The sequence below is a fragment of the Somniosus microcephalus genome, chromosome 4 (assembly GCF_052327205.1).
Source record: "Somniosus microcephalus isolate GS21.2 chromosome 4, FLI_Smic_1.0, whole genome shotgun sequence".
Classification (NCBI taxonomy): Eukaryota; Metazoa; Chordata; class Chondrichthyes; order Squaliformes; family Somniosidae; genus Somniosus; species Somniosus microcephalus.
The window spans coordinates 46,849,221-46,869,979 of NC_140990.1; the positions used below are offsets into that span (position 1 = coordinate 46,849,221).

Sequence of the window (20,759 nt, forward strand, 5' to 3'; positions counted from 1 at the left end):
TCCCGTCACTATAACTGGACTTGTCTCCATTCCCGTGCCGAGGGGATTGCTGTACCAGATGAGAGGGGCAACATTTGGGGACTCTCGATTCTCCACCAATTCCCATTCCCCTTCTTTCTGGTGGATAATGGAGGTACCACTGTGTGTAATGTGCAAGTCAGTAAGAATTGTCCGCGAGGATTAATCAGCACTTTCTAATTGGAGATGTTAATCAGTGGAACTTTTCAGACACTGAATTGTAGATTTTATACTAAAGATTAATATACGATTGAAGTAAAAGTTCATAATTTTATTGTAAAATAATTCAGGGACTCTCATCAGAAATTAAGGGGAAGGTCAGACAGCGGTTCTTAAATGAACACTGCAGCCCCCACAAGTTAATCAGCTATATATCCAGAATATTGACCTCCAGCAAAGTTATAGGGGTTATTAACATCAGCAAAAACAAACTCCAACTGTCAGAATGAACATGGTTCAGTCCTGGATGTGATTAACAGCAGCAATAACAGCAGAATCCAACCACTGCACTCACTTGTGAACTCGCTGGTGTCTCAGCAGGTTGGATGACTGATTGAATCCCTTCTCACACACTGAGCAGGTGAATGGCCTCTCCCCAGTGTGAACTCGCTGGTGTGTCAGCAGGTTGGATGACTGAGTGAATCCCTTCCCACACACGGAGCAGGTGAATGGCATCTCCCCTGTGTGAACTCGCCGGTGTATCAGCAGGTGGGATGACCGAATGAATCCTTTCCCACACACGGAGCAGGTGAACGGCCTCTCCCCAGTGTGAATGCGCTGGTGTCTCAGAAGGTCGGATGAATGAGTGAATCCCTTCTCACATACAGAGCAGGTGAATGGCATCTCTGCAGTGTGAATGTGCTGGTGTATCAGCAAGGTGGATGAATTAGTGAATCCCTTCCCACACACAAGGCAGGTGAACGCCCTCTCCCCGGTGTGAACTCGCTGGTGCGCAATGAGGTGAGATGACTGCCTGAACCTTTTCCCACAGTGAGAGCAACTGAACGGTCTCTCCTCTGTGTGAACTAGCTGGTGTGTCAGAAGGTGGGATGACTGACTATATCCCTTCCCACACTCGGAGCAGGTGAACGGCCTCTCCCCAGTGTGACTGCGTCGATGAGTTTCCAGCTGGGATGGGGAGCTGAATCCCTTCCCACTGTCCCCACATTCCCACGGTTTCTCCATAGTGCAGGTGTCCTTGTGTCTCTCCAGGTTGGATGATCAGTTGAAGCCTCGTCCACACACAGAACACGTGTACGGTTTCTCCCCGCTGTGAATGGTGCGATGTTTTTTCAGACTGTGTAACTGGTTAAAGCTCTTTCCACAGTCAGTGCACTGGAACACTCTCACTCGGGTGTGTGTGTCTCGGTGCTTTTCCAGTCACACTGATCTGTGAAATCTATTCCCACAGACAAAACAGACAAACATTTCTCCTTCCACATTCAAAGGCCGATGATATTCCCTGTAAAAGCAGTTTACAAAAGACATCACTGTAGGTTCAGGATTGAAATGCAGTACAGATAATTCTAGTTTATATGGAACATTCTTTCCTCTCTTATTACATAGAATTACATCGATTGTACAGCACAGAAACAGGCCATTCGGCCCAACTGGTCCATGCGGTGTTTATTCTCCACACGAGCCTCCTCCCATCTCTCTTCATCTCACCCTATCAGCATCTCCTTCTATTCCTTTCTCCCATGTGTTTATCCAGCTTCCCCTTAAATACATCCCTGCTCTTCGCCTCAACTACTCCCTGTGGCAGCAAGTTCCACATTCTCAGCACTCTCTGGGTGAAGGAGTTTAATCTAAATAGGACTTTCCTGGGCAGACAATCAGCACTGCTGCCTCTTTTGTGCATTTCCTGGTGAGGCGAAACAGTTGATATTTTCTGATCAAAAAGAGCTGAGCTCAGCAGCATTAGTCCTGTTTTGCTCCTTTGGAGACCAGGTGTACGAGCAGAGTGAGCGCAGCCTTCACAGCAACCGCAATAAAATTGTTACCGTTGTGAAGGAACATTGTGTAACTGCACTGGACAACAAACAAAGTATATGTGTCAATTATTGTCTGACTGCACTACTGTAAAGTGCCTTGAGATGTTTTAAAAGCTCTATATACATGTAAATTGTTGTTGGTGTATAGAGTACTCTGTTGAAATTTAGTGAAATGATCAATAACCAAGGAAGATCATTTCTTTGTTTGGTTCTGTTAGTTTTCATAGAATCATGGAATCGTACAGCACGAAGGAGGCCATTCGGCCCATCGTGCCTGTGCTGGCTCTTAGAATGAGCACTCGTGCTTAGTCCCACATCCCTGCTTGTTGTCCGTAACCCTGTAAGATCCTCATCCTCGAGTGCCCGTCCAACTCCATTTTAAAATCATTGATGGAATCAGCTCATGACCTTTTCAGGTAGAGCGTTCCCGATCCCTACAACTCTGCGTTTTATTCAATTGTTACCACAGTTGCCTTCTGTGAAGGTTTAATAATAAATGCATTTTGGTATGAAAGCAATTAAAACATTTCTAGTATATAAATAGACAGATGCATCAAAATATTAAAATTGTGGGAGGGAGGGCAGTGCTCGCCAGGGCCCAATAAACAATGGAAATCTTGTTTCCCAACCCAATGCTCAGAAGATGAATTCCCAGAGCTGCCTCTGGCTCGGTTCCACCTGCCCTATTCTGACAAGTGAAGGTGTCGGTCAGTGCCCTGTGATTGCCCTGTGGGCAGAAAATGGCAAATCTAGAAATATGACCAAATTAACCCCAAAGCTGTAAATCCCCATCCCATACACTCTCCCTCCTCCCTGTGATGAAATCCAAACCCATCGCACCATCTCCAACATTTCTTTCCTCCACTCCCAGTTTTCCCTCTCCCTCTACTCTGGTTGGGTTCAGTTCTCCACCCGCTGTGTGCAGAGTGAGAATAAAATCAATGAGTCAATGATTGTCTCTCCTGGTCACTGGGCCCTGAAGCCCCGCCCACCCAGTGTACCTGGCCAAGATGGCTGCGCATGCGCCGTGGTCCCGCTCTGTCCAAGATGGCGGCCATTAACCCCGCTAACCCGGGAGGCCGGGCCTGTCACCGCGGGACAAACACGGGGCCTGTGGGCTCTTATTCGGGGCCTGAGGCCTACACCGGGTGTTTATGAAGCTTTCCAGCCCAGCCGCGGGTCCAATTCTACCCCAAGCCCACAATCTCCTACCGCCTCCCGGAACCGTTCATTCCGCGTCCGACCATCGCTACCACTGGCACTGCGCATGCTCAGAGCACCGCCCAGTCTTGCGCCTGCGCACTGAGCTCCTGTGGTCATTGATGGGACACATTCTGCCGCGCGGGGGATTCTGGGTAAACGCCCCACTATGGAAAGCCCCAATTGTAAATATTTGTTTACCGTAAACTGCACTCAGAAATTGGAGGCATATTGTCGCAATTTGAAGATGACGCCAAATTGGGCGATAAAAAGCTAATAATTTTGACTGCACAGAAATACAGGAATACATAAACAGGCTTGCAGACTGTGCAGATAAATGGGAAATTCAATATAGTGAAATGTGAGGTGGTTCATTTTGGTGGGAGGAATAAGGAGGCCACCTATTCCTAAGAAGGTAAGAAACTAAATGGAGTAAAGTAGCAAAGAAATCTGGAAACACACACGCATAAATTGCTAAAAGTAGTAACGCAAGTTGATAAGGCCATAAAGCGTGGAAAGAAAATACTGTGGTTCATTTCTAGAGGAATATAATACAAATGCAGGGAGGTAATGTTAGATTTATATAGAACCTTGGTTAGACCACACTTGAAGTGCTGTGGGCAGTTCTGGTCTCCATATAACAGGATATTGAAGCACTGAAGAAAGTGCAGAATAGATTTGCAACGGTGTCACCAGAGACGATGCAACTAACAAACAAGATTGAGCAAGCTGGGGCTCTTTACTCTGGTAAAGAGAAGACTGAGAAGAGACCTGTTAGAGGTCTTTAAAATTATGTCAGGGTTCGAAACTGTGGAGAAGGAGAAACTTTCCATTTATCGGTGAGTCTGCTAGTAGCTGCACTGTGGTAGTTTTCAGTATTTGAAGAAAGTCCTTTAAAACGTGACGTGTTTGGCAAAAGTAAAAATAAACTCCATTGGAGGTAAACACAATCAGCAGAATTTTTACCTGACCCTTCACCCTTTGATTAATTTGATATATACCCAGAATATTAAACTCCAGCCCAGTTATAGGTGTTATTAATATCAGCAGAAACATACCTCAACTGCCAAAATGAACATGGTTCAGTCCGAGATTTGATTAAGAGCAGCAATAACAGCAGCTTCCAACCCCTGCCGTCACATGTGAACTCACGGGTGTGTCAGCAGGTTGAATGAATGAGTAATATATTTCCCACACATGGAGCAGGTGAACGGCCTCTCCCCTGTGTGAGTACTTTGGTGTGTCTGCAGATTGTTTTTGCTTTTGAAGCTCTTCTCACAGTCTGGACATTTAAAAGGTCTATCACCAGTGTGAACCAGCCATGATCCTATTGAATGGCGGAGCAGGCCCGAGGGGCCGTATGGCCTACTCCTGCTCCTACTTCTTATGTTCTTATTTCTATCAATGTGCAAACATTGGTGCATGACTGAGTGAATCGCTTCCCACACACTGTCTCTTTAAAAAATGACCTCAATCCCACAGGCAAGCAGAGGCACTCTACCTTTACCCAAAAAACACACAACATAGAGAAGGGTTAATTCTCCGCCCCACTATAATGGTGAACTCTCCGTCCTCTGCCTCCTACACTGTTCCAATGAAGCTCAACGTAAGCTCGAGGAACACTTCATCTTTCTATCAGGAACTCTACAGCCTTCCAGACTCAACATTGTGTTCAACAATTTCAGATCATAACCTCTGCCCCCATTCTTTCGGATGGTAATTGTTGCTGATGATTCCGATATTCCCATTTACACGTCCTCGAGACCCATCTTTTGTTTCTTTACTTGTCCTTTACCATCTCCTTTTGCCTTGCACCTACATCCCTTTGTCATTTACTCTCTCCCGTCTTCCATCCTATCTCAGACCTTCTGTTTTGTTCTTTCCTCCCCTTTCCCTGCCTCTAATTTCATAAAACCTGTTACATCTCCAACTTTTTCCAGTTCTGACGAATGTTCATTGACATGAAACGTTAATCGAATCATAGAAATTTACGGCACAGAAGGAGGCCATTCGGCCCATCGTGTCTGTACCAGCCAAAAAAGAGCTACCTAGCCTAATCCCACTGTCCAGCTCTTGGTCCGTAGCCTTGTAGGTTACAGCACTGCAAGTGCATATCGGAGTACTTTGTAAATGTGACGAGGGTTTCTGCCTCGACCACCCTTTCAGGCAGTGAGTTCCAGACCTCCATCACCCTCTAATTTTATACACCGCAATTAAATCTCCCCTCAGCCTCCTCTCTTCCAAAGAAAACAACCCCAGCCGATCCAATCGTTCCTCATAGCTAAAATTCTCCAGTCCTGGCAACATCCTCGTAAATCTCCTCTGTACCCTCTCTAGTGCAATCACATCTTCATGTAATGTGGTGACCAGAACTGTACTCCGTATTCTAGCTGTGTCCTAATTAGTGTTGTATACAGTTTTAGCAGAACCTCGCTGCTCTTTTGGGACATACAATGACAGGAAGGGATCCTTCCTCCACAAAGCAATGCAGATAATTTAATCAGTGATGCTGCACCATATTTTGTGCATAAAGTCACACTTGCTTATTTAATAGGAACAGGTGCATAAAGGAGTTCAATGATCATGTTAACATCAAATCTATATATATAAATCGGTTGATCTGTCATTCTGCCTGTCTATCTGTCTATCTGTCATTCTGTCTGTCATTCTGTCTGTCATTGCGTGTGCGTCTTGCGGGTATGCACTCGAAAGTTACAGGGCGTACCTACGCGCGCGTTACCTCCAAAGAAAGCTTACGCTTCCGAGACGGTTTTAAGCGTATTTACGTGTCGGCCGGGCTAAAATTGCGCCCGCGGTATCCCAAAAACCTTCAACATTCCGCTCATTAGCATCTCATTATCCACTCATTAGCGACAGAGTGACCTCGAGCTCGACCAATCGTACGCCGGGTTGCTGGCGTGTGCTGCCGGGCCAATCGGTGCGTGTGTGGCCGGGCTTTATCGTTCTGAACCGAGGTGAGTCGCCGCCATCTTGATTCCAAACTTTTCCTTTCTTTTTCCCGCTTTCTGCGTCTTAAAAAAAAACGTTGCTTTTAAAACACATATTGTTTTAAAAAAAAATGATTTAGAAAGTAATTAACTTATCTAATCTCATTAATTTTCCTACCTTTCCCCCTTTTTCCAGGTAGGCCTAGAATCCTCGGCATCTCCTCCGCACCCACGCCCGAGCTAGGCACCTCCCGGCCTCACTCGAAGGCTGGAGGGCCGAGCCTCAGCCCAGCGCCGCTAGGGTGCGCGCGCAGCAGGAGCTGAGACGCTCTGGCTCGGCCGGGGGGCGGGGCTTGCTGAGCGTCAAGCGTTACCCTGGCAACCCCGGCCGGCCGTCTCGCACAGCCGCAATCGGCGGTCTTCACCTCGGGGGGGGCCGCGACCCTCGGGGGGGCCGCGACCCTCGGGCGGGATGGGGGGGTGCCGCGCGCGCGCAGCAGGAGCAGCTGATACGCGGCGTCTCTCTCTCTCTGGCTCGGCCCGGGGGCGGGGCTTGGTCAGCGTCACGGTTACCCTGGCAACCGGGCCCGCCGGCCGCCAGAGAGAGACGCCGCGTCTCAGCTCCTGCTGCGCGCGCAATCGGCGGTCTTCACCTCGGGGGGCGGGGGGGGCGCCGCGACCCCGGGGGGCCGCGACCCTCGGGGGGGCCCCCCGCCCTCCCTTCCCCCCGCCCCCTTTTCCCCCCCGCCCTCCCCCCCTCCCTTCCCCCCTCCATTCCCCCCGCCCTCCCTTCCCCCCCTCCCTTCCCCGCCCTCCCTCCCCCCCTCCCCTCCCCTCCCCCCTCCCCTCACCTCCCCCTCCCCCCCTCCCCTCCCCCTCCCTCCCCTCCCTCTCTTCCCCCCAGTCGCTCTCTCTCTTCCCCCCAGTCGCTCTCTGTCTTCCCCCCAGTCGCTCTCTCTCTTCCCCCCAGTCACTCTCTCTCTCTCTTCCAACAACAACATGCCCTTGAAAAAGCCTCGGCACCGCCGGGCACTTCAGCTTGTATTAAATAAATGCAGCCCTTCATGTTCGCTGACCCAACATAAACAGCCTTGTAACGTGGCTGGAAACTAAACCTGAGGTTATGAGGATTTCAAACAGCAAGCTGTGAGAGTGACTGGCAATGATGTGACGACATGGGAATTTTGGCTACAGATATTGTGGCCCTGTGGGAGACTAATAACCAAATGTAATGTTGCTAGAGGAGGAGGGAACACCCACAGGACCAGTGACTACTGGCGACCGAACAAGGCAAATTCTGTTTTACTACATGGGATTCTGGGAATGTTACCAGAGTTTTGGAGGCTGAATTCTGCAATTCATCCATTTCTTTCCTGTGAAAACCATAAAATCGTTTGCTATAATGTTCTTATATTTAGACAGATGGTGCACATTGGCTATTAGCAGCTTTAAGAAGATGCCTGACTTATTGGCATCTAAAGCAAACATTAGTTTATCTTTTACAATTCATGGTGGAATATTCTAGATTTTGTTTGTCCAAGATCACAGGATAGGTTTGGATGAAGATGGCCCTTCAGCCCATTTAATCTCCTTCTACAATACCAACCTTACCATCTTTCCATTACAGCATCTGTTTCTTAATTACTCCAGTGTCCTGGCATAAACCACCCTGCTGGCAATCCATTTCAGCTGTTGATCACCCTCTGAGTAAAGAAAGATTTCCTGCCGTCTATCCTAAATTTGCTCTTCACACCCATGAACCCTGTGCCCTCATGTCCAGCTGCCCAGATGTATCTGAAAGTATTGTTCCAGATTTACTTTCTCTATCCAGGTAAGTATTTATATACCTCTATTAATGTTGCTTCTAAGACCTGTCTTCTTGAGGTTGAAGAAGAGGACTTGCTGATGAAGTTGTACATCATAACTCTTCCCTCTAACACCATGGATCAGGGCTTGTTGCTTTCTTCTGGATTGCCAGTAAAGCCTGGATGGCTCCCATAATATCACGGTGACCAGGACTATATGCAGCATAGCAAGTGCAGTGTGACCAGGGCAGCTTCAACATTAGCTCCAGGTATTTGAACTGAACTGATTGGACAATATGATCCAGCATGCTATTCCCTTTGTTTATTGATGAGCCACACCTTTTAGGAATGATGAGTGATGACTCATCTAACACCCTAAGGTTTGTCTCAACTTCCCACTTGACAAGTTCTATCCCACCCATTTCTATTTTTCCCTAATATGGAGTATCTTGCCTTTTTCTATATTGAGTTTCCGCTACCTCCAAAGTGATCCCACCACCAAACGTATCTTCCCCTCCCCTCCCCTTTCAGCATTCCGCAGGGACCGCTCCCTCCGAGACACCCTAGTCCACTCCTCTATCACCCCAAACAGCCCGTCCCCTTCGCCTGGCACCTTCCCGTGCAAGCGGAGGAGATGTAACACCTGCCCCTATACCTCCCCCCTTCCCACTGTCCAGGGCCCCAAACACCCCTTCCAGGTGAAACAGCGATTTACTTGTACTTCTTGCAATCTAGTATACTGTATTCGCTGCTCACGATGCGGTCTCCTCTACATTGGGGAGACCAAACACAGATTGGGTGACCGCTTTGCAGAACACCTCCGTTCAGTCCATAAGGGTGACCCCGAGCTTCCGGTCGCCTGTCACTTTAATTCACCGCCCCATTCCCACTCGGACCTCACCGTCCTTGGCCTCTTGTATTGTTCCACGGAAGCTCAACGTAAACTCGAGGAACAGCACCTCATCTTCCGATTAGGCAGTCTGCAGCCTTCCGGACTCAATATCGAGTTCAACAATTTCAGATCATAAGCTCGGCTCCCATTTCATTTTTTCTTGTAATTTTTCCACTCCTTTCCCCCCCCCCCTTTCCTTTCGTTTCTCTCTCACACCTGGCAGCTATCTTTTGCCCTGCCAGTACATTTTACAGCTAATCTCAGCCTATTACCATCTCGTCTAGCTTCTAATCTCTTTTACTTCTTTTGTTTCTTTTATTCTTTTGTCCGATCGCAGACCTGCCTTCGATCTAGTTTCTTTTCTTTCCAGTTTTGAAGAAGGGTTCGACCCGAAATGTCAACTCAAATTTCTCTCCACGGATGTTGCCTGACCTGCTGAGTTTTTCCAGCATTTTCTATTGTCATTCTTTGAAAGCTCCCTTTGTAAGATCATAGTTGCCTCCTCTGAATTCACATTCTTTCCTAGCTTGGTGTCATCTCCAAATGTAACTGTTTTATATTATGATTATGATTCCAGGTCACCTTTGTAGGCCAAGACCAGGAGGGATTCCCAGCACGGACCCCTGGGGCAACCAACTCAGTATCCTCCCTTTGCAAACTAACTTCACCTCGACAGTAATTCATCAATATGCAAGGAAATGGTAGAAATATTAAACAAATATTTTTTATCTGTCTTCACAGTAGAAGACACAAAAAGCATACCAAAAATGGTGGGGAACCAAGTGTCTAATGAGAGTGAGGAACTTAACGTAATTAATATTAGAGAAAAAGTACTTGAGATACTAATGGGACTAAAAGCCGACAAATCCCCTGGAGCTAACGGCCTACATCCTAGGGTTCTAAAAGAGGTGGCTGAAGAGATAGTGGATGCACTGGTTTTGATCTTCCAAAATTCCCTAGATTCTGGAATGGTCCCAGTGGATTGGAAGGTCACAAATGTAACACTACTATTCAAGAAAGGAGGGAGAGGAAAAACAGGGAACTACAGGCCAGTTAGCCTGACATCAGTCGTCGGGAAAATGCTGGAATCCATTGTTAAGGAAGTGGTGTCAGGGCAATTAGAAAAACATAACATGATTAGGCAGAGTCAACATGGTTTTATGAGAGGGAAATCATGTTTGACAAATGTATTAGAGTTTTTTGAGGATGTAACTAGCAGAGTAGATAAAGGGGAACCAGTGGAATTAGTATATTTGGATTTCCAAAAGGCATTCGATAAGGTGCCACATAAAAGATTATTACACAAGATTAGGGATCATGGGGTTGGGGGTAATATAGTAGCATGGATAGAGGATTGGTTAATGGACAGAAAACAGAGAGTGGGGATAAATGGATCTTTTTCAGGTTGGCAGGCTGTAACTGGTGGGGTGCCGCAAGGATCCGTGTTGGGGCCTCAGCTATTTACAATCTATATTAGTGACCTAGATGAAGGGACCGAGTGTAGTGTTTCCAAGTTTGATCTTATTGAATGGCGGAGCAGGCTCGAGGGGCCATATGGCCTATTCCTGCTCTTATTTCTTATGTTCTTATGTTCACCTTGAAACCTACTGACCTTGGTTTGTAAAGAAATCTCTCATGCAATACTTCATCACAGGCCTTTTGGATGTCCAGGGACAGGACACCATTTAATTCGGGATACGCCCCATTTAATTTGGGATGTCACCTCTTTCAAAATAAATCTAAGAAGTTGGATAGGCAAGATCTATCTATTAACGCTGATTCTCTCTCCACAGATACTGCCTGACCTGCTGAGTATTTTCTGTTTTTATTTATAATAGAGAAGGGTGAAGCTGTGTCTGTGCCTTTAACAGCAGCTGCCCAGACACAGGGTGCTGTCTCTTTAAGAATGAGTGACGGGGACAATCCAGCTTTCTCTTTAAGGTTTTCTGGGGAGGATGTCAGGAGCCCAGCGCGCAGGCGTGGGACAGGCTCTGTGCGGTCGCCGGGCGGAGCTGCAGGTCGGCGGGAGCGGGGTCAGGAGATTAATGAACTGCGGGTAGGCCGCGCCGCAGGGGTTATAAAGTTAGAGAACGGCCTCTGGCTCAAATGTGATCCAGCGGCCCAGTCTGTGGTCCGCCGGACGGCAGCTGTGAGGCTTTTTCTCAGTGATAGGCCCAGGTTACGCGTTGACATCTTGGTGGAGGAAAGACAGACCGGTTCCACGTGCAGCAGGCCGCATGCTTGGCCATCTTGGTACAGGATAGACAGTGGGCGGGGCTTCAGGGTCCCGGTGACCAGGAGAGACAATCATTGACTCATTGATTTTATTCTCACTCTGCACACAGCGGGTGTAGAACTGAACCCAACCAGAGTAGAGGGAGGGGGAAAACTGGGAGTGGAGGAAAGAAATGTTGGAGATGGTGCGATGGGTTTGTATTTCAGCACAGGGAGGAGGGAGAGTGTGTGGGACGGGGATTTACAGCTTTGCGGGAAAAAGAGAGGAAAAAAATGTTCCATAGAGACTAGAATTTTCTGTTCTGAATTTCTAGCCTGTACTTAGTGATAACTTTTGTAAACTCCTTTTACAGGGTATTAGAAGGGCACATTTTACAGATGGGAAACTCAAATCAAACATCACATCAAGATCTGACAGAGACACTCAATTCATCAGGACCTGAATATCATCAGCCTTTGAATGTGGAAGGAGAAATGTTTGTCTGCCCTGCCTGTGGGAAAAAATTTCAAAGCTCAGTGTGACTGGAAAAGCACCGAGACACATACACCCGAGTGAAAGTGTTCCAGTGCACTGACTGTGGAAAGAGCTTTAACCAGTTACATAGCCTGAAAAAACATCGCACCATTCACAGCGGGGAGAAACCGTACACGTGTTCTGTGTGCGGACGAGGTTTCAACTGATCGTCCAACCTGGAGAGACACAAGGACACCTGCACCACGGAGAAACCATGGAAATGTGGGGACTGTGGGAAGGGATTCATTTCCCCATCCCAGCTGGAAACTCATCGGCGCAGTCACACTGGGGAGAAACCGTTCACCTGTTCCATGTGTGGGAAGGGATTCACTAAATCATTCAACCTTCTGACACACCAGCGAGTTCACACTGGGGAGAGGCCAGTCACCTGCTCCGTGTGTGAGAAGAGTTTCACTCACTCATCCACTCTGTTGACACACCAGCAAGTTCACACCGATGATAGATCTTTTGAATGTTCTGACTGTGGGAAGAGCTTTAAAAGCACAAAGCAACTGGTGACCCATCAATGCACTCATAAGAACATAAGAAATAGGAGCAGGAGTAGGCCAATCGGCCCCTCGAGCCTGCTCCGCCATTCAATAAGATCATGGCTGATCTGATCCTAACCGCCAATCTACTATTGTTAAGCTAGATTAATCCCATACTGCTGTACCAATGCCTCGCAAGGCATGATGGACTACTTGACATGGGTGAATGGTTTAAATGTAAAAAAAACTGATGCAGGACTGTGGGAATGCAGCACAAATAGATAAGAAAGAACAGAAACAGAAACAGAGTAGAGACAGCCTCAGGGCCGAATTTTGTTGAAAGGTAAAGTGAATTTTAAACAGAACTCTGTAAAAAGAAACAAATGACTCATGCAGCGTGTGATCGCCTAGTTTTCTTTATTCTCATGATGACTTGCAATTTATGAAAATGTATAAATATTGTAGCCCCGTGAGTCCAAGGGGCACTCTAGAGGAGACTTTCTTGTGTGCAAACACAAGGGGCTTCTCAGAGTGAAGTCCAGTACCGGTTACCGGAATAAAACTTTACTTATTTTACAGTTTCTGACTTTGTGTATTACTGAGAAAGTGACAATAGACTGACCGGCGTGTTGAGTCTCCTAAAGCAGCGAACCCTGATACCCCGAGTTAGGGGTAGATCCTCCTCACAGAAGCAAGGGGTTAACAATTCTGGTGACGAGGATGGGATTCCAAGGCACTTCGGTCCAAATCGCAGCGGTCTAGGCTGACAAGTCGCTTTCGGACTACTGAGCAACTAAGTGGCCACAGGTAAGATTTTTACCTTTTTGCTCTGTCTGTTACGAAGTGACTTGGCGCATTCGCTGATGATACTGGCCAAGTGCTGACGGAATCCTTTAGGTAGGAATCCTGAAGATAACACTTTCTCAAAGTCAGATTACCCTAAACCGCAAAGTCAGATAAAGCATATGGTAGGTTAAAGGCCTTTGGGTGTGAGTCCCATAAACAGGTTAAAGGCCTTTGGGTTCGTAGTCCCATAAACAGGTTAAAGGCCTTTGGGTTCGTAGTCCCATAAACAGGTTAAAGGCCTTTGGGTTCGTAGTCCCATAAACAGGTTAAAGGCGCGTTGAACCGGTTGGATCAAGTACGTACAAAATTGGAATAAATCAAGTACGTATAAGGAAAAAATTGGAAAATGGGGGCAGGAAATATAATAATTGAACAAAATAAGAAAAAGGGGAAAAAGATGGGGGCAGGAAATAGTAAATTGACGGAGATCGGGGGTTCGAAAACTCCGTTGGAAATAATAATTGAAAAAAATAAAATAAAAAATAAACTTAAAGCTTTACCGACATGGAAGTTATTAACATCTGTGCCGGGACAAATAAAACACAAGATTTGCTGAGTGAAAGGATCCTTAAAAAAATATGCTGGAATTTCAGTTTGTGTGAAAGTGTGACTGTTTTCCTGACTATGAATGTTTAAGATGTTATAGTATTTTTGTCTGAAAAGTCTGTCTTCAAAAGAAAGGTTCTGTTATGTGTGTTTTAGCTCCACCCAATTCTCTGTGTTAAAAGCATTTTGATTTGATTTTGGAAGTTTTAAGAATGTGTGAATAAGATTATGCCCCAAGAATTGAAAAAAACCTTTGAACTACAATTTAAATTAAGCTGGTGTGTAAAAACTGAGAAGAACAACAAAAAGTTTGTTTTTTAAAAGATTAAGTTTCAGTCTAAGATTTGACCTTGGAGTCGCAGTTGCTATGGTGAAATCTTCTAAAGCAGTTTGATTTGATTTGTTTTGTGAAAGACTAATTTTCTCCAGTTATACTCAATGTTTTTACAGTATTTTGGAAAGACATCTGAAGAAAGGACAATAAGAAAATTAATATGACGTAATTTACTGTTTTCTGCAAGAATGTGCTATTTTGTTTTGTTTGTCTGTTCATAGTTTTACAAAAGATGGGCTTCTGCCTTAAAGTTACATTTGCCAATGTGCTTGGAAGAAAATTAATTTGAATGTTTACAAGATCTGGATTAAATTGGAGTTATGAGGTTAATTAACCTATTAAAACCAAACTTTCACTGTGGCCACGGTGAAATTCTGGTTGGTGTGAGTTTGTGTAGACCGAATTGAATAATACTTAGCTTGTGAATTTTGCTCAATCCCGTCTTTGTCCATATTACCTCTATGTTCATGTTTGGTTAAAGTGTGAAGGCACAACTGTCTTTTTCGATCGGGAAAGTTTTTTAAAGTTTACGTGAAGTAACGTAATGACGTGCATTTGATAATGTTTTGCTCCACCTTCTTAGAATCCTGTAAAGGAGTTAACCCTTCCCACTGACAGCTGTTTAAATTCACCAAGCAACAACTTTAGTATGAAGTTTAAAGATATTGGACATTAAATAATTTAAGTTTCTTAATTTTAAGTTAATATTTCCCCAGTGACAGAAGGACTTTATGATTTGATAACTTAACCATTTGGGCTCTAAGCAGAGTCACAATGGAGTCTCTTCTTTCTTTTGTTATATGGAAGTTACCTTGTAAACTAATTGCAGCACTTCTGTCACTAATGTTAAAACACTGTGTAAGCTACCTAGCCTGAGAATTACTTGTTTCTGAAATTGGAGATGGAGGATAAATTGATAGAAATGAAATTGAACATTGACAAAACCTGCCGGTACAATAATACTGCTGTTTGGATTTTGGGATAATTTTGAAATGACGAAATGGACTCAGGCACTATATATTGGGTTACTTTTGGGAAAATAAAATATCCTCTAAAATAATGATAAATAAAAAAGTGTTAATAACTTGGATCAAGTGAGAACGTTTGATCTATGTTTTCTATCTTAAATATTGTACTGGACAGTAAAGTTTCTCCAGGACTCATGAATGAGATATGAATGGTAATTAAAGGAAAGTGATTGAGAGTGTAAGATGTAGTTAAGAATAATAAAAAAACTGCCGAGTGTGTGCTCATTCATCTTAAGTGTGCTGTCCCTTTAAAAGCCTGTGCTTCCCTCTTTAAGGTCACAGGCTGCGCGCTTTCTCTCTCTCTCTCACGATCATGACTGCGGCTAGAAGTTGTGCTTGAAGTTGCATGGTGCGTGTGTGTGTCAACTAATGTGCAATGTGCAATGAATTACGAAATGAGAATGTACCCAATGGCTGAGAAATCAGCTAAAGATGCGACGGCAGCTGTGGATAAAGTAGAGCAGGATATGTTAATTACGAAACAAGCTTTTGAACAATTGCCATACGATGAAGCATCAGAGGATGATGAAATTATTACTCAAACGTTGGTGAGATTGGGGGGATTATTGGCTTCTGCTCAGTCCCGGCAACAGTGATGGATTGTCAAATAGATACAAAATTCATTTTGAACCATTTGTCAAGGGAAGGGTATGTAGTATCAAAAGCAAAGATTCAATTTTGCAAAAAGCATGTAACATACTTAGGGCACATTCTGACACCAGATGAAAAAGTCCTGCTCTCAGAAAGGACCCAAACAATAACCCAACATCCGGAACCTACCACTAAAAGAGGAATATGAGCATTTTTAGGATTAATACATTTCTGCAGGCAATGGATACCAGAAATCACTAAACATACGAGGCCCCTAACTATACTAACAGGATCACAGGTTAGAGAACCGTTCATTCTATCAGAAGCACAAAGAGATGCGTTCAATTCTTTAAAACAAGCCTTAAGAGAGGCCCCGCCCTTAGGAAGACCAATGTATGATAGATCATTTAGGTTGTATGTGACTACTACCGATGAATGTTCACATTCGGTCCTAACTCAGGAACATGGAGATAGGCAGAGATCGGTGGCATACTTCTCCACTAACCTAGACCCAGTAGAGAGAGCCCTCCCTAGATGTCTACAGGACATAGCCTCAGCCTATCATGCAGTGACCTCAGCAGAAAATATTACCTTACACTCAGAAGTGGAAATTTATAGTAGTCACGCCTTACAATCATTACTGAACAAATTATCCACACAGCACATGACGTCGGCAAGGATAAGTAGATATGAGATTAACCCACAGAACATGTAGGTGAACCAATACATGACTGTGCAACAAAAATTGAGACCCAAACAATAATCAGACCTGATTTAAAGGACGTGCCTTTGAATGCCCCAGACCATGAGTACTTTGTGGATGGATCGGCCTCTAGATCAGATACAGGTGAAGGACAGATAGGATACGCAATTATAGAGTCACCAAATGTGGTAGAATCAGGTAAACTTCCAAATCATTGGTCAGCACAGAAAGCAGAATTACACGCACTAGCAAGAGCATACGAATTATCAGAAGGGATGAAAGTAAATATTTATACGGACTCGAGATATGCCTTCGGATTAGCGCATGATTTCAGAATAATATGGAAAAGGAAGGGTTTTCTGACCACATCTGGAACTCCCATATCGAACCAAGTACAGGTAGAAAGATTGACGCAGGCAGTGTTACTACCCAGGGAATTAGCCATAGTAAAATTCCAGGCACACACACGGTTACATACACAGGTTGCCGAGGGGAATAGATTGGCAGATGAAGCAGCAAAATATGCTGCTATGTATATGGACCAAAAACAAATGCCCCAGTTGGAACAAAAGGAGGGAGGGAAGTAAGTATCCCTCTTGTGCCCCATCGTTGGAAGATGTACAAAAGCACCAGGAGGACGCTCCTGAAAATGAAAAACAAAAGTGGATAAAAGAAAATTGTAAAAAGGCTCCTTTGACACAACTATATGCCGACCCAAAGGGAAGGATAGTTGCTCCAAATTGGAAAATTCTTGGTACAACCCAAATTGGGAAAAAGTGGCACAGCAGACAATTGATCACTGTCTGATATGTCAGCAACACAACCCAGGAAAAGCCATACCAACAGTAACAGCAACAACTCCTATCCCAGACGGCCCCTTTTCAAATACTACAGTTAGATTTTGTACAATTAGAATCAGCTTATGGATATAAATATGTACTAGTTATCATTGATGTATTTAGTAAATGGATAGAAGCCTTCCCAACAAGGAACAATACCACAAAGACTGTGTTCAAAATAATACTGAAAGATATTGTGCCAAGGTTCAGAGTGCCAATACAATTGAGTTCCGACAACGGACCACATTTTGTTGCAGAAATTAATGCTGAACTTTGCAATGTTCTCAATATTAGACAGCATTTACATTGCCCGCTCCATCCACAATCAGCAGGACTGGTGGAAAGGGCTAATGGAGCCTTAAAACTAAAATTGGCCAAACTTTGTGTAGAAACCAAATTAAAATGGCCAGAAGTATTACCAATGAAAGACAGGATTATCACCAGCAGAAATTATCTTCAGAAAACCTTTAAGAACCCCGTTCTCGGCTCCCATCCAAGACGACAGACAAATAGATATTCATGTAATGGACAATCAGATGATGTCTTATTGTATGTCACTAACCTTTGCTTTAAAGTTGTCTCATCAACAGGTAACAGCAGTTACTAAACCAACACCAGAGGACGCCTGTCATCGACTCAAACTGGGTGGTTATGTCCTCGTAAAGAACTTCTACCGAAAAGGATTAGAACCCAGGTGGAAGGGACCCTATCAAGTACTGTTAACCACGCATACCGCAGTGAAGGTCAAAGGAAAGACAAAATGGATTCACGCTTCACACTGCAAGTTGTCATCACCGCTCTTGTCATAATGGACATAACCTTAACAGCGACAGAGGGACAATGCATCAATCGCTGCTCCAAACAGCATGGGTGCACTGAATTTTCTTGTGGATGGGGATGTCATGACAATTATAATATTAACCGAGGGAACTGCACGAATGACTCTGCCAATGATGATAAAATTAAGGCATCCGCAATGTATTGTAAACAGGGACAGACTACATTGTGCACCTGTACCCAGAGACTTCCCATGGGACGCAAATGGTGTACCATAATTGACGAATGGTCAACCATCAGCACAATAGCCAGTCCGATAGATAACACTCAGGAAAGGGGATACAACCAAGCAAAATATGAGTGCAGAGGAGGGTACAGAGCTAACGTACCAGGAATGGATAAAAACTGTGCTGATGTGAATGAATGTAAAAACATCACTAGATGCCCACTGAACCCCTTTCAGGTGGTGTTATCACATCAATTAAATTCTACAGGTCGGATGTGAGTAAATGTACCAGGAACATACTGGTGTCTATGCAATTTTACCAAACACTCTTTAAATAGAACTGGAAACTACAAAGGCCAGTATGATAGCCAATGTAACATCACTGTACATAAAGCAAGATGGAAAAAAAGAAATAAGGACGTATACGTTTATGATCAGACCCACGTAAATGAGTGTTGTCATGGTCAGAATCGAGTACAGTTATCGGCACTAATAAATATAAATGGTTCCCTCATAAAAAAAGGAGGAAGGAAACTCCTGGCATCTCAAGGAGAAAATCTATACCAGAAGTGGCTCGAGAGGATACAAAATATCTACAAAAAGGCACAAACTATAGAAAACCACCCATGGAAGAATAAATCAAAACTATGTACTCCAAGACCAGTAGGAACGGCGGGAGGTTTTCCATTGATGGCAGTCACATCTGACGACTGTCTGATATGTGACTTAATGCATAAACAAGCCAAACTTACATATGCTTCCGATAAAGAGTGCAACTTGACAAGGCATGAAATATGACCCTGGTCCAAAGAATATTGCACCGGAACCGATAACTGTAAAAAAATGTACCTATGTAGAGGGTATATCTATAACAATCGTACCGCATTTCGAATGGTGCATGGAATCAAAAATTGGTGACGTGGAGGTGCTTTTCCCCACATTTTGTGACATCATCATCTCCATAAATGGAAAAAGAGAGGGACAACACAATGAAACTATGTGGCCTACCAAACCCCACGATAAATCAAAAGGAACTACTAATTGTCTGCAAACTTCAGAATGGGATCTAGAGAACCTAGCCAGACGATCATACCAGTGTTCTCTAACAGCACTTGAAGGGACTATGTGGGTGTGCAATCATACTGGGTACCCATATTTACCAAATAACTTTAAACGAAGATGTGCTATAGCATTTATCATCCCAGCCTTCAGACTTGAAGATGAGATTCCGAGTGAAGACCCAACCTACAGTCAATGGAAAAAAAGAAATTATGGAACTAATTTCGCCATGAGCAAACTCTTGGGCTCGGATCCTTTCAAAACACACCACCAAACCTGGTGGAACCGACTTCTAGGAGCTTTAATACCATCTTATGGAGTAATGATGGCATTAGATGAAATAAGAAATTTGGCACAGGATGTGGAGGATATTGCCAGAGACATAGCCATGGCGTTGAAACTGACCAATAAGGAAATGGGCCAAATAAGAATGTTTGCCCTACAAAACAGGATGGCACTAGATTATGTTTTACATGTCCAAGGAGGAGCATGCGCAGTTATCGGAGCAGAATGTTGTATGGACATTAGTGATTTCTCAAAGCAGATCCAAAACGAAACTGATGAAATTGAAAGAAAGGGAAAGGAGGCCGGAGACATTGATCACACAACGGGAAATTGTGGATGGGGACCATTGTGTCTATTAGATGGACTACTTGGAGGACTGTTTAGAACAATATTGGAATGGGTTATTTGTCTGGTTGTCTCATACATACTAGTCTCGGTGATAATTAACAGACTGATTAAGTGTGGATCAGGAGGTGAAAAGCAGATGGTTATAATCAATCAACTTCAAGGAAATGTCAATGTCACACAGGATTGGACTAGGAGTAACATGAATGAGCTGCAAGAATTAGAGGAAGATGATAGCATTTACGAAGATTCAGCATAATACTAAGATAAAATGGGACAAGAATGGACCCAACCCCTGGATATTGATAACGGGTTACCTTTGCTTGATTGCATGCTAAATTCGTCTTTCATATTGTATATTGCATTTAATTCCCAACTGAAGTAGGGCGACTGACTCGGATAACCATATATGCTGTATAGGTTCAAAGGAAACTATAAAGGATAAAAATATAATCTTTGAATATGTAATGTATGTATGGAATAGTTGACACCCTGTCCAGCATGTAGAGAAAAAGGTTGAAGTTATCATGGAATGATAAAAGGAGGGAATGTTAAGCTAGATTAATCCCATACTGCTGTACCAATGCCTCGCAAGGCATGATGGACTACTTGACATGGGTGAATGGTTTAAATGTAAAAAAAAACTGATGCAGGACTGTGGGAATGCAGCACAAATAGATAAGAAAGAACAGAAACAGAATGTTTATAGAACAGAGTAGAGACAGTCTCAGGGCCGAATTTTGTTGAAAGCTAAAGTGAATTTTAAACAGAACTCTGTAAAAAGAAACAAATGACTTGTGCAGCATGTGATCGCCTAGTTTTCTGTATTCTCATGATGACTTGCAATTTATGAAAATGTATAAATATTGTAGCCCCGTGAGTCCAAGGGGCACTCTAGAGGAAACTTTCTTGTGTGCAAACACAAGGGGCTTCTCAGAGTGAAGTCCAGTACCGGTTACTGGAATAAAACTTTACTTATTTTACAGTTTCTGATTTTGTGTATTGCTGAGAAAGTGACAATAGACTGACCGGCGTGTTGAGTCTCCTAAAGCAGCGAACCCTGATACCCCGAGTTAGGGGTAGATC

The 20,759-nt window shown here is 44.2% G+C and overlaps 1 protein-coding gene across 1 annotated transcript; it reads right to left on the reverse strand.

Annotated features, from left to right (window-relative positions):
* Window positions 1–312: 312 nt before the first annotated feature.
* Window positions 313–3,256, reverse strand: LOC147118806 (uncharacterized). Its single transcript, XM_085983729.1, has 2 exons — window positions 3,014–3,256; window positions 313–1,480 (listed from the first exon to the last, which is right to left on the reverse strand). The coding sequence occupies exon 2, from the start codon at window positions 1,201–1,203 to the stop codon at window positions 529–531; it is 675 nt and encodes a 224-aa protein (XP_085839855.1). The 5' UTR covers window positions 1,204–1,480; window positions 3,014–3,256; the 3' UTR covers window positions 313–528.
* Between the last annotated feature and the right edge of the window lie 17,503 nt (window positions 3,257–20,759).

What these genes read in the sequence shown, in the direction of transcription:
- LOC147118806 (XM_085983729.1), bottom strand. Translation starts at nt 1,203, where the DNA reads ATGGAGAAACCGTGGGAATGTGGGGACAGTGGGAAGGGATTCAGCTCC.